The 15,506-nt window shown below is 30.9% G+C and overlaps 2 protein-coding genes across 2 annotated transcripts; one reads left to right on the top strand and one right to left on the bottom strand.

The window, feature by feature from the left end:
- Positions 1–804: 804 nt before the first annotated feature.
- Positions 805–2,394, bottom strand: LOC124535249. The gene is made up of 2 exons (XM_047111382.1): positions 2,225–2,394; positions 805–1,529 (listed from the first exon to the last, which is right to left on the bottom strand). Exons 1-2 carry the CDS (start codon positions 2,328–2,330, stop codon positions 982–984), a joined length of 654 nt encoding a protein of 217 aa, XP_046967338.1. The 5' UTR covers positions 2,331–2,394; the 3' UTR covers positions 805–981.
- Positions 2,395–3,892: 1,498 nt separating this feature from the next.
- Positions 3,893–15,351, top strand: LOC124535417 (homeobox protein rough-like). The gene is made up of 4 exons (XM_047111628.1): positions 3,893–4,196; positions 14,361–14,481; positions 14,712–14,825; positions 15,198–15,351. The coding sequence occupies exons 1-4, from the start codon at positions 3,893–3,895 to the stop codon at positions 15,304–15,306; spliced, it is 648 nt and encodes a 215-aa protein (XP_046967584.1). The 3' UTR covers positions 15,307–15,351.
- The last annotated feature ends 155 nt before the right edge of the window (positions 15,352–15,506 follow it).

Raw genomic sequence — 15,506 nt, forward strand, 5'->3', positions numbered from 1 at the left:
TATCTTGCAATAATGACAATTAAAAGGCAACAACTAAAAGCCGTTAAACTAAGGAATGAATAAAAGATTATACTTAATTTATTACATAGCACTTATGGTCTAACTTTTGAAAAATCTCATACTGACAGCGAAAACACAGCTCAAAACGCACGCAGAATAATGATTAGTAGGAATCTTAAACGTTATAAATAAAAAATAAATTATTTAATTGTATGTTTAATTAATAATATTTTTAAAGTATTAATTACAGTTTTATTTTTTTTTATTAATTTACTTTAAACAGACAGACATATTAGCTAAAATAAAATTCGAAAACGTTTATAAAATGAAAAATACTTTTTATCTACTATTTTATATACTTATTCTCCTTTAAAACAACTATTTTATGTTTTTGAAGGAATACGTCTAGTAATAATAGTATTAACTTCTGATAATCTGGATTGCGCATCCCTCATTTTACCTCAATCACGACAAAAATTTCACCACTAGGTACGGTAAATATAAATAATAATAATGATAGTTTTTTGTAAAACTATCTTTTCATAAATTTCGTATTATGCACAGCCAAAAAGCAAATTCAACCCTTTTTTCAAGATAGCATCGCGCATATGGGATATGAAATCGAGGTTGACAATTTATAGTTAAGCTATCCTAAGAGTATTCAAACATTCATTTGCATTTTTAAATGTTTTGTGTATAATGACTGGACTTTTTACTTAGTCAAAATCATTTATTACATTCATTTGATACATAAATGTTTATAATCATGTACATTCAGTAAAGAGTAGTTGAAATGACGTTTTGAGGTATCTAAAATGCCAGCGATTTTCGAGAAATCATTTGTTAAAATTCAAAAATCATAATTAAATCGTCTTAACAAATTGCGCATGTCAATAATAATAACTTTTACGAATATTACATAAAATTTAGTTACAAAAAAGACTACATCGTTCATAGCGTTATTATTGCTCAATATATAGTTTAAAGTCCTTGAATATTTTTGAGATCAAAAAGAGCATTGATATCGTCCGTCAAGCTTTTCAAAATATTTTGATTTGAGGATTTTTTCGTTAAAACTAAATCTGGATTTTCAGATGGTTTGCAAATGCTAGGTTTAGATTCTATCATTCTATGTTTCGATAAATGTGGTGGTATAGCGAAACCAGTTAGACCTCTATTTATTATTTCTACATTAAGTAACTCTTCCGCCGGTTCACTGAGGCTAGCTTCATGATGCATTTTTTGATCCACATACAAATTATCAAATTTTTTGATATTAGGAAAATATTTCATATCTAATTCATTTATATCCAGATAAGGATATTTTTTCATTATAACTAATTGCTCGAAACTTCGTACTTCGTCGTCGTTTACATTACATTTCTTAGCTAAGCTTTTGAAACCGATATTAAAGTGATCATAAATATTTTTCCCGAAATACTGTGTAGTGTCTTTTATTTTTCTGAATGTGTTTCCAAAATTCGACGATATTCTTTTTCTTCGGTCTAATAATGCATAATTTTGGCTTTCTGAAAACGGTAAAATTGCTTTTTTTATTATTGTGATATTAGTTTTATAAAATGTACAGAATACACAACTGAAACTCAAATATAAAATTCAGCTGCATTAAAACTTATTAAGGTGATTTAATTTTTATAACACCATGTTACGGCAAGCGGGTTACCCATTAAGTTATTTATATACATATCAGATTCTATGTTATGCTATATCTATGTATGACTTCGTATGCCTTATGGTTAGCTTTCACTGATTTGCAGAGTTTGAATCTCGGCCCGGATTAGATACTTTTGATATATGAATGATTAAATGATTAAATATGATTTCCTACTTTAAACTAGTCTGATTATGTAATTATTGTTATGATAGATATTTATGCCTCTGATAAATCTTTTCAAAAGTACATACATAAAATCTATGTATAGGTAGGCTAAATTAAACTATTCGAGTTTCATTATTAAGTATAACAAATTTAATTCCATAGTACTATATTATACACCTATTCTTTCGCCGGCGGTTTTTCCGATACGACATGGGAACCTTCAAGAAAAGACCGTACTCCTTCTTTTAAGGCCGGCAACGCACCTGCAAGCCCCCTGGTGTTGCAGATGTCCGTGGGCGGTGGTAGTCACTTTCCATCAGGCGAGCCTCCTGCTCGTTTGCCACCTATGTCATAAAAAAATATTCTTAATTTGTAAGAACTTACGATTTGTATAGCCAATGGACGAGTCTCTTTCAAGCGGAAATGTAGAGTTGAACGTAAAGCAAAACATAGTACCAACAATAATTAATAAATTGATATATTTTTGCATATTGATTGAAACTTACAATTTAAAACGAACTTGAAAGTTTTACACGGGCAATAGGTATAATTACTACGCAGGTTTTGTTTAAAACGTGACACTAGAAGTACATTTATGTTTTACGTGACATTTAGGTATCTCATCATAAATATAAGTGACTGGTCAATATTTATAGATAACTAATATACCAAATTATTTTTATTTTATATGACAGCATATTTCTAAGGAGTATATAATTCATTGTAGAAATACCAAAACGAATAAACATTACAAATTACAATATACTTATCCTTAGATGATTTTTTTTTTATTGATTGAACGGTGCGAGGTTTTTTCCCGAAGCGATAATTTATAATTCTTCAAAATTCTACAGAATTATTAAAAACACTACATCTAATTCACAAGTCCTCAATTACTTTAGCTTTTAAGTAGGTACAGTTGTTTTGTTGCACATAAAAGTCCTATTTTGTTTTATTTTAAAGGGTAGCTATACAGACAAATGGACCAGCTGATCAAAAGTGACCGCCGCTAATAAGAATGTCGCTAAAATAAATAAGAACCATTGCTTAAAACACCGATGCCCAACCAACCTTAAGATAAATTAAGATGTTATTGCTATCGAATCTGCAGTTTGGCACATGCACATGTCAAACCAGAATACTACCGAAACAATCCTAATTACTTAATGCTGATTGGCAGCGGAATATTTGATCAGTTGGTGGTACCTACCCTCCGGCACGGTAGCATGCGTAAGCGATCCCGTGGCGTCCGCCGAAAGACGGAGAGGGTACCGCTGGTTTTTTAGTGGGTAAACCCGGCCTGCCTGGGCGCACTCGGCGTCCAGGGCTCCGGAGAGACCCACACACCCCCCACTTTCCATCACGTGGGGGAAGCGCGTAACGCGTTTTTCCAGCGAGAATAAAAAAACAAAAAAAAATGGTGCCACCTACCCAAAAAGGCTTTGCACAAAACCTAGTAGACTACAGTTTCTTTGATGAAGATACTATCTGTAATATATTACAGTTCTTTTAAATTTGGCCCTTTAACATTGTTAAGAAACGAAAGTTATTTTTTTAATTTTATTTATAAGTCAAAACTTTTATTTTTAAGTGTTTGTTCGTAATAAGTTATTTGTATACGGTAATAAACAACAAAAATACCTTAAAGAAGGGAAAGAAACCTTACATTAAAAAGCAACGGTAATATCAATAGAAAAGTTAAAATTGACACTTTTTAAACTTAGCAACGTATTTTAATCAATCGAAATGTGCCCGCCTATAGTGGGCTGGATTAAATGCGAGAAAGCGCTCTCATTGGTCGGTATCCACCCCGATTCCATTAGGGATGAGGGACACCGAGGGCGGGACCCCGTTATTCATATAAACACCTGACACTTTCAATCCACGTGCAAAGTGGGATAGGGTTGCACGTGTGGTGCGTTGTGCATTATTCGGTAACTTAGTTTTATTCGTAAGATTTATCAATATTAAAATTGATTGATAATTATTATATTATTTATACAAATCATTACATACATAAAAAAATTGTAATTGAAAACAAATTTTAATATGATGGATAAAGAAATTTATCCTGAAAAGTCTAAGGATACATCAATTCAGACGCCACGACCGTCTTCGCCACGTAAATTCTTCGCTAGAATTTACGGTCATCTGGACCAGCCCAAAACAAAGGATAAGGAACAGACACAGGGATCTGAAAGTGACTCGTGTTCTGACGTGGAGATTGGAGATAATGAAGGAAGAGACAGTTTATCAGCATCTCCGTTGTGGCCACCGCCACCGCTACCCGTCTGCCCTCGGCCAATTCTGTTACCCCATCAGCAATTGGCATTCGGTGCTGGTCTCGCAGCCTTTTGTAAGTTTTACTTCAACATTATTAATATAAAAGTGCGTCTTTCAGGAGTAGCTACAGGAAACGAATACATAGTATGTTTTTTTTTTCTTAAATATCAACAAAGCATTACTTACTTATTAAATAAAATAACATAAAAATTAACAAACTATGCGGTAAGTTTGCTGTTATTTTTTACCAAAAGGACTATTTGAAATACAATTTAACTTTGTTCGTAAAGGTCATTTAAAAAAAATAGAATAATATAACATGTTTTAGTCTCCTCCGTAAGAATATACAGAATGGATAGTAAAATCCATTTAAAAACAATATATTTATAAAATACTAGACGGCAGAAATCTCATTTGATAACATTTACTTAAGACAAAAGCTGTAAAACTAAAAATCGGTATTTCTATCTTTAATAATGAATTTCCATAAAAGCTTCCATCACCCACTTCACTCTCTTATGCTGTAAAATATAGAAAACCCTTCTTTAATGTTAAACTATCCTAATCCGTAGCAAATAAAATATACCAAATGTTTTTAGCGAGCATTGTGGGAATATAAACCGTTAAAATTAATGCGTCCATGATAAATAAACCTCTTACTAAGTTCTACTTCCGTAGCATACTATCTAAAACATAATATTAATAATAAAGTGCAAAATCATACGTCGTAATAACTTTTACCTCTTGAACTTTAAACGAGATACCCGTCCACTTCAAAAAATATTATTTTTTTGAAAATAATAAAAATATTATTTTTTTGAAAATATTAAAAATAATAAAACTGTAAGCACACTGACTTTTCTTTAATAACCTTTAAAGAAAATATTTAAAAAAATATACTGAATTGTAATCTAACACATAATAATATGTTATACATTTCGCATCATTTTGATATGATGCGAAATTATAACGCACATCTTTTCATGTATCAAAATGGACAGAGAGCGTAAACGTTCACCGAAAAAGACTCGATTTTTGTCTCATAACTTTGTAGATGACTTTGTATCCTAAATCACCAAAATGTAGAAACTAAGTACTATCATTCTGAAGTAAATAAACCATAATCAGTGTTTCGTGTTGTATTGATACTTGTATCGATACTCTTACAGTAGGTACCTATATCATTACTAATTATTAAAATACATATATACCTATATATATTAAGATGATATATATACGTTATTATTTGATAAGTGCATTTCCTTTATTATTGTAACAAATTATTCACTGTTTATATTTTAAGATAAGGTTGAGAAAAGCCGCATTATCTGAAATAAGCGAAGACTATTACAAAAGCTATTATTGCTCAGAGCTTTTCCGTGCTTTTATTTTAGCAACTTGAATAAATTTCTTTAATTTTTTTTCTACATCTTTAACTATTAGTATGAAATGAAGATAGTTCCTTAACATAACTAAGCACACAATTTTATATGCGAATACTTACACACGCATACAAAAACGACTTGTTCGGTGTTTGTTCATCGCGATCATATCGCAATTTCAATCGCTCTTTTTCTTTGAATAAATATTAAAGTAAATTTAAGTAATGAGTTTTTTTAAAATTGACTCTACGTCACAAAATCACTTAACAATACAATTTTTCGAAAGTGAGCATTTACTAAAAAATTGTATCAAATAAAGTTATATAAATAGATGTCACGGTTTGAATCAAAATCTCGTCACAGCAGGAACAAAGGCTCTCTCGCTGTAAGCGCTAATACAATACGAACAAATAGAAAACACTCTACCTTTAAAGTTTCCTCGAAACAACAACACGTAACACTTTTACGTTCTGAAACTAGATCGTCCTTAAAATTAGAAAGCATCCATAGAAAGAGAAAAATAGCGGAATATTTCAGACTTATGTAGTTTCTATGAAAATGTTTTCATAGAATTTTTTTTAACACTTTTAATTTCTCTTAATTTATAATAATTGTATATATTTAAAACTATTGTAATTTTGATTATACAAAAAAGAAACCAAGTAAAATATTTAAATTTAAATAAAACTTTATAAGATATATTAAAAGAAAAAATAAATAAATATTGAACACCTTTCTTCATAACGTAAAAGTTGTACGGTTCGCCTACCATTAATACGTTTTTACGCAAAAAAAAAGTATAGGAATCCCTTCATAAATTTAAAAACAAAATATCGAGACAGTATAAAGTCATCTTGACTTGACTTGACTTGACCTGTTCTTAACATTCTAGAACCTCGCTTATAGTTCAACTGACGTGATTGATAAAATTTAACCTTTTATTTCTACGAACTTATGTTCAGTGCTTAAAATAATAACGATATACTAACGTATATTGCTGTAAATTGTTATTATAATCTCAGTCTTTAGTTACTATTTCCGCATTCTATTTTGTTCATTTTAAACTGAACGAATTATGAACTAATTCATTCAAATTCAATCAAACACAATCACAACAGGCCTAAAAAGCTAAAGATAATTACATTTGTATTAATTTAAATATTTCAAAAGATAATCCTTTAGCATAGTATATAGTTACAAATAGTAATCATATAATAAGTACTTTATATTTTTAAGCTTTTACTTTATATTTTTTCTATTGGAACCTGGAGAGGGCTATAATGGCTATTGGAATCTACTGAGACTTAAAATGGATAATCAATTATATTCATAATCTAGGGCTGCCTACAAATAAAAAAAGAGATTCATAGATTTGGTGCTTATTACATTTTCTTAGTTTTTTTTCGCCTTCAGTCGCCGAGGGCCGTAGAGAGATAATTACGAACAAAACACTGTCGGCTCTTTATATAACGAACACACAGGCATTATTTTATTTCTAATATTAATATACCCATAACAAAAATACTCGTCTAATAATTTTGTAAAGTTCATTTTTTATCGTTTACGCCATTATTAGCTTTATCGCGTCGAGTTCATACAGTCGGTGGTGACAAACGCCCTACATTCTATATGACTATTACTGCCAGATATTGCATTTGCCCCATGCTGCATTTTTATGCTACGATTTAAAGATATTATGTGATGTGATTGACATTTCATCCGTGCAAATTTTCGCCAAAAATAAAAAAATAGATATTTTTACAAAATAGAATTTAAAATTAACAAAAATATTAGATGTCTCGATGACAAATTTTTCCATTAGTCAAATTTATTTATTTGTTAAGTAATTTATTTTAAATTTATTTCTAGTATATTTTTATTTCATCGTACTTCATAATGTAAGATTATACGAATGTAGGTAGGTGCTTCCTGAATCCTTCCTCGCCAAAGGCAAAGAGATCAAAGGGTTTCATAGATATCTATAATGGTCCTGCAAATAAAATATCACTAGAAAAATACTTTGAATAAATATAATAGCGAGATGGTATAGATAAGCCGCATTGCGTGGATACCTACTTAATCTCGTCTCTTTGCCGGACGCTCCTTTATAAAATATTCAAAGAAAATGTTTTCAATTTTTCTAATATCATTTCATTCTATTTTATAGATAGACATATTATATGTTTTACAAGGTTTATTTTCCTTATGTTTCAAGAAAAATCTTACATAAGTGTATTCGTATAACAAAAAATTTGTACCACCACCAACACCTACCTATGGTATGGTACATATGTGATAGCCATACTAATACGGAAGATGCGATATTTTTATTTTTGAATTTATTTTGAAGAACTTCATATAGGATAGACAGCAACTATATTAAAAGTCTAAAACACTGAAATTTACTGCAAAAAATGCGGTTTATAAATGTCAATTCCAATTTTCGCGAGAAAACGGATCTCTATTTCGTATGACGTTACTACTGTCTGTCACTGCCCCACTGATCATACTTGTCCTCGCTGGCTTTCATACTTTTGTATTTTTCTCAATCTTTCTCTTTATCTTTCGAGATACTTTTTTGGGTAAAATTTAAACGGACTATCGATACTCCGAAAAAAAGCTTTGTTGACATATGTTTTGTGCCAATTTGTTCGTCTACTTCAATAAAATTTTCATATAAATAGTTTTTGACTGGACCTTCTGACACAAACCTGAGCTAAAAGTGGTATCAAGCTGAAAAAAGGATTTCGGAGTCTGCTCTGACAAAACCAACTTTCATTTTAATACGAAAAACGCAATTAATTTTCGTTTCAATGTTCAAATTTTTATAACTCAAATAAGTAGTCTTTCAGTGACGTCATTCAAGTCATAACATGAGTGACGTCACTGAAAGCTTATTAGTGTTTTGACAAACGTTCCGTTTCACGTTACTTTAATACGTAATTATTGTTAAAAAACAAAATTATATCAAATATAAACCTTGCAGTGGCGCTTCTTTTATATTTTTAACATTTGAATAGCAAATTTTTCATAAATATTATATTTGCATGCTGTTATTATTATTGACGTTACGTAAGTAACTTTGTATTAAACGCTTGTTTTACTAAAATTTTCGATTTTATTTCATTAAAGATACAAAGTACGGAGCTAAAATATATCAATGTACATAGATATACTTTACATTTAAAATTCGCGTAATTTTTTTGGACTTCGTTCTATTTAAATATATACCATAATATAGTATTGTATTATTAAATGTTCAGAATAAATTCAAACGTTGTTACATTATCTAACAAATAATAGGTACCTTCACCTTATTAGGTGTATACTAGGACTTAAGTAGACATACAATTTCATCGTTACGGCCAACATACTTTAAGCTTATTAGAATGAGTATTGTCGTTCTGAAAATAGAATCATAATGGTTTTTCGCGTCGTTAAAAAACGTCTGAGTTTCCAGTTTGTGGACGCGGAAGGCGAAGCGACAGCCAGCATCAGCGTCGCTCTGATGCGATTACTACACCACGTTTCGATGCCTCAATATAGAAGCAAGCCGCGTTCCATTCAAAACCACCCTTGTATGAAAATTGCCAGCACTGTTCTCCTACACAGCTATAAAATTCATTGTTCAACTCTTATAACTATTACGAAACAACGGTCCGTGAAACTGAAACGAAAATTAGCGGCTCAGCGAATTTCGATGGAAGTGAATCGGTTTTGTCTGAAAGTCCAGTAACGTAACAATTAAATTAATTTGTAAAGAAAAACCTTTCAGAACAATTTCATCAACAGATATATCTACATGAAAATGTTACAATGAGAATTTCTCGTCCTTCACAATAATATATTACTAATGTTTATCATAATTTGATCTCATTACAATTAGGTAAAAACTTTATTTTTTAATAAAGCATTAATTTAATTAAATATAAAACAGATACGACAAAATATATAAATCCAATACTATCCATATTAAACTACGTCAAATAAACGCTCAAAATTCATGACTCTCAGCTGTGTCACCGTGGGAGCGAGCACGTGGTTTGCGCCCGCTCCGCTGGAAACATAACATTGTGATTTACATTAGCCGCAATTTGTATCGTCCTCGTTTTACATCATATTTGAGCGGATTGGGATTTAGGAGACGTGCCTATCCAACCAGATATAATTTATATTTTATTTGTTTTATTATTGTACTTTTATAATAATTATTTCGAATGTCTCGTGTGATCATTTTTATTAAAAAGAAAACTTGTATGGTCATAGTTTCATCATACGGATCGTATATTTTTCATTTATAGTAAAGTAACAGTTGTTAATCACTTCCGCTGTTGGAAAAAAGGGGGACCCTTTTTTAATGAAGAGAATGAATTTCAACTTTCTTCTCAAAAGAAGTTCTCTTTTATGAAGAAGATTTTAAACTACATATTTGAATATCGTATTAACAAGAAAAGATATGTTATTTTCAATTAAAATTATAAGTTGTTAATAAATATTTTACATTTTAAATTATAGAAATAGATGCGTTTCCATTACAAGTCTTATCTTACCTACACAAAAGAAATTTCAATCAGGCGCTCTATCGTCCAATTGAAACTTATTGAAGCAAACATTTTCTGCAATATCAATATATCTACAGGAAGAATTGAAAACAAAAAAAAACACAAGTCAGGTGTACTTCTCTCTCAACGAAGAATGCTCGAACGAATCTGTAATTAGGGGATAGCTAATGAATATTAAGGGAAGCAACCCTACGCTTTATTATTGTATTGTTAGCATTGTTGATTAATCACAATCATTTTTAAATCGCAAATAACAAATACGTGTTTAGGGAGCGAAGTGGATGGGTATTTTTTATCATTTGATGATGCGGTAGCCAGAACAATACGAGAAGGGCATGACAATGTTTTTGTATTGATTAATAACGAAGGTGACATAAATTGTTTTGCGATAAGTATTGAACGGGAAATAATTGCAATTTATATTATATTAATAAATAGGAGATATTATATTAATATTAGCCCATTGCTGATGCAGCGTGTGTGTTGTCTTTTATGTAGCATTAGGTATATTTAAAAAAAAGGTGAATTAAATATATTAAAACAATGAATATAAAAGATTTGTACTTAAAAGTTTTAATGCTATAATTTAATATCCCTCGATACAATTCAAGTAAAAAAAAGTAGATTGAATGTCAATATAATAAATCATTTTATCTCTCACTTTCCGCACGATTGGCCTCGTGATAATTTAATATGACAATACTCAGTCAGATTACGCTCTTTGCGGCCCAATTACATATGCGACAACAGCTGACGATTCCCATGTCACCCTTCTTATTTTTATGTCAATTTGGTCATAGCCATATTGTTCACAAACGTTCTAGTAAATTGTTTAATGTAGGCTGTTCTTAAATAAAGTCTAAAGTTTTGTATTAAACATACTAATGCCTTACTAAAATTACCTACTTATTTTATAAAGTTGTTTAAAATACTGTTTCTCAATTGAAGACTATTTTCCGACCCTGTGTGAGGAGGAATGCCGGTGTTAATATTTCTGTAACAATAAGTAGTAGACCATAATCCAGCTCTGTAAGGTATTTTATTCGGTATTCGTTTAGCCGTTTTGGCGTGATTTATTATTCACAAATATTCACCTAAACTCTCCACTTATAATATTGTCACTAATAATTTAGATGCGTCAGTATTTTTGTCTCTCTATGTATTCGCTAAGTATTTGCGATTAGACGACCGAAAGGTATTTTAAATAACGACGACAAAATCATGACTAAGTTCTTAAACCTGGATAAAATTAAATTATAAGTTATAGACGTTAACTTGGTGAAATAGCTTTGTGGCAAGTCTGTCAGGTTAGATTCTAGCCACTGATTCTACCGCCGAAAAACAATAATTAGAATGGTTTGTTCCGGTTAAGTTAAAAGGATACCGAATTTATGTACAGGCAGTAAAGATATTAAGTACATGTTGGTAGCTAAGGTTACGTTAGGTGGCGCTTTTGCAACCAAAAAAGTAGTTAAATGGTGTACTTAATATTGTTGTACAACAAGGTGACCAATTAACCCGTCAGTATTAAAAATTTAAATAATATCGTACGAGAGGAGTAACGGAAAACACTACGAGGAATAGGAAACAGACAGACGAAAAGTTATAGAATGAAATATACGAAAATAAATATCAAATATGATGTTGAAGAGCACAAAATACTTGGAAGATTTTTCTATACGAGTACAATTTGGAGCATTATAATAGAGATCATTAGGCGAACGGCCCATACTTGGACAATAAACACATTAAAACAGTCTCACGCACCGTCTTGTCTAACGACACAGATCATGCGAACTATTGAATAAACTTTTGTTCGTATTTCCTTTACGTATATGTACTATTACGTCTCGTTAAATAGCGTGCGTTATCATCAACGAGGCTATTACCAAGAATGTGGATGTAACATTATATATTAAGTAAAGAACAATTTACCGTTATCATTAATCTACTAAATGATTTATATTTTATTTGTAATAAATAAAGCTTCAAGGATTTCTGAATGTATATTGCCTTTATTTTATTTATTTTTAATGATTACGAAAAGCTGCTGAATCTAGATGATCAGTGAAAAAATGAGTAACATTGGATACATTACATTGTAGGTAGGTACATGTAGTCATAGAGTGAATTACAGTAAGATACAGTGTTTTTGTCGTCAATTATATTGGAGCACACCAGATAACCACAGATTGTACTTCTAAGGAAAGTACCTACTTTACTATAATCAATAGAAGGATCGGCTATTGATTGCAAATAACATGGTGGTAGGACTTTGTTCCAGCCCACCGATCCTATTTTTATATTCCATTCCATATCCGATATTCTATTCCAAATAGCAGTACTCAATACTTTTGCACTCTAGACTTTGAAGTATGAGTGGTACTAGAGGCACAATATATATTACATAAGGTATGGTAAATATTTCTTGCAGCGCTGTCTACTTGGAATCAAGTGACCCATTTGCTAGCCACCTAAATATATATTAAAAAATACTTACTATACGAGCACTTCAACCTATAAACGCACTAAAAAGCGAATGAAATCGGCTTATCCTTCATCAAGCTACTTAAATACATACTTGTAAATTCAAACAATATTGAACTTTAAACATATTTAAAACATTATCATAAAGTCTAACCTCACGTTGCCGGTGTTTATTTAGATCATCGAGCTCTCACGCGTAACTACGCACTAACGTTTTTATCTTTGGCTGGTCTTTTGAAATTAGCTGTCTTTTGATATGGACTCCATATTACTGTGCCAAAACTTCGTGCAAGCTCGCCTGGGTAGTTACCATACATTCACAATTAAATAAACAGATCAAAATAAAAAGTTTGCATTGCTTTTTAATTTGCAGACCTTCCAGCGATGGAAATTTGACTGGGAAATCTCATGAAAATAGTTCCAATATATTGAACTCTTGGTTCAATACATTTAAGCTTACATAATTCGGCTTCTTATTTTATAATTATTAATATGGATAGAGGATAAAGAGCTGTCGGTTTTTATATGGTATCGGTGATCAGTGAATCGTAAAGTAAATCTTAAATTGAGCGGACATCATATAATTACTGACATGTTATAATACTTTCTGGCAACAGTTGTTGGAGAGATTTTTTCGTATTTTGCAACATTATTATGGTCCCATTATTTGAATTATTGAATAAGAATTAAATTAATTTAAATAAATATTACTTCACACAAATCGAGATAACTTCTTAATCCTAAGTAAGTTTTTACATTAACATTGAAATTTGATTATAGCAGGATTTATCTATTATCACCTTAGTAATTATTACTAACAAGGATTTTTAGAAGACGAATTAATTAAAATTAAAACGATTCAGGTTAAACTTCATCTTAAATTAAAACTTATATTTCAATACAGTATTTCTCAAACTATTCGAAGTATTAAGAAATTCAAATCCTTCTAAATAATCAAACCTGCAGGCCATATTTACGCAATGTTTGAATCCTTACCGAGAAGGCGTAAATCAGGAAACCCTATCCGATGATATTCATAACATAATAATATCGTCACAGCGACGCTTGCGTATTATATTACAAACTGATTATTAAAATGATCGTGATTCACCCTTGTCCGGCGCAAGGTTTCACTTCCGTACAATATGGCACGGAATCGAGAGCTCTTACAATTACGAGCTCTTTTCTCGTGTCTAAATCACTTCCCCATGTCTACAGGAACAGTAGGGAAACCTTAGGTACAATTAAAACTTTTTTTGTTATTAACAGATTGCGTTAATTTTATTAGTCACTTAATTATATCTGCAAGTTGTAATATACATAACTATATTAGGTCAATGCTTTGCACTTCCTTTCAAAAACACGTCATCATTAGTTTAAAAGTTTATAAAAAAATCCAAGGGATTTAGAAGCACCACATATTAAAAAAAAAAAAACATTATAAAACATCCGCAATATATTCCGCAAATCATAGAGCGACAAAAATATGACCTATTGTATAGACCAGATCTGGAGGTCCTAAGTTCAAACAGTAAACTGTTAAGACTCAGTAGCAGATGTGCATGGCTGCATGAATCACAAAGTCTTGTGTCACATATTGTTATGCGATAAAACATAGGACAGGCTATGTCCTTAAAACAAGCGTAAAAAAAATGTTCCAAACCTAATCACCTGTGCAATTCATCTTTTATTTGCAAAACTTATAACTTTAAACATATTCGGTTAGCCCCTAAAAAATGGCAGATAATAAATGTGTTATATTTTTCTTTAAATAGTAAATAATAAATAGTTTTTTTTTCTTTTCAGTGGCACGCAGGAGACGTAAAGAGAGTCGGCCTAGACGGCAACGCACAACCTTTTCCGCTCATCAAACGTTAAGGCTTGAACTCGAATATGCGAGAGGGGAATACGTTGCTCGGGCACGAAGGTAGTTGGTTTATTATATTTTAATTATATACGAATTATATTTTATATATATGAATATTTGTATAATTAAATCTCGAAACTTCAAAATCCAAATCCAAAGAATACGTCTTTTTTTAAAGCCGGTTTTGTTCTTATTGATACCGAACGCACTTAGCATGATATGTACGCAAATTTACATAACCTTAAATAGGAGCAATTAAAAAATATATCAATAAATATTATATGTTTCAGATGCGAACTTGCTTCAGCCTTGTCATTGAGTGAAACTCAAGTGAAAATATGGTTCCAAAATAGAAGAGCTAAGGACAAAAGGATTGAAAAGGCTCATTTGGATCAACAGTACAGGTTTGTCATATTTTTCCTTACATAAATATTTTAAAATATTGAAAGGTTGTATTCCTCAACTGTCTATGGATAAATCAATTCAACTGCATGTTTTAAAAGAAAAATGCAAAATGAACCTACATTTTTATTTAGACCCAAATGGATCAATGGATGACCTAAATAAAACTCTCAGGTTCAAGATTGAGCAAGCAAAACTAGTTTTCAAGTGCTAATACGGCGATGAAGGAAGGTGGGCAACCTGCCATGTCACCGGTGTAATATTCTGTATATACAAACCCATATGTTTGATTGATTTTTATCAAGTTAATAAAGTAACTTAATCCTAAAACTATGTAAAAAATATTAACATTTAAGTTTGTCTAACTATTACAGACAGTTGGCCGCAGCTTCTGGATTTTTCCAGCCCATTTTTAACTCGCCATATGGTCCACCACCGTGCCCGTGTTTGCCAGTACATTCACCGCCTAATCTCGAGAAATAACCCTAATTTAACTGTTTAGCAATTGAACAATTTAGACAATTATGATATTCAAACGAAAAAAGTATACGAGTATATATAAATGTGTTTCGAAACAAATTAATTTACTTAATGTATATACAATTGTACTGTATTGTATACTTAGAAAAATGTAATACTATTTTTAGTATGTGATTTCAAAAAAATTATTTAGTACAAACAGT

The sequence above is a fragment of the Vanessa cardui genome, chromosome 14 (assembly GCF_905220365.1).
Source record: "Vanessa cardui chromosome 14, ilVanCard2.1, whole genome shotgun sequence".
Classification (NCBI taxonomy): Eukaryota; Metazoa; Arthropoda; class Insecta; order Lepidoptera; family Nymphalidae; genus Vanessa; species Vanessa cardui.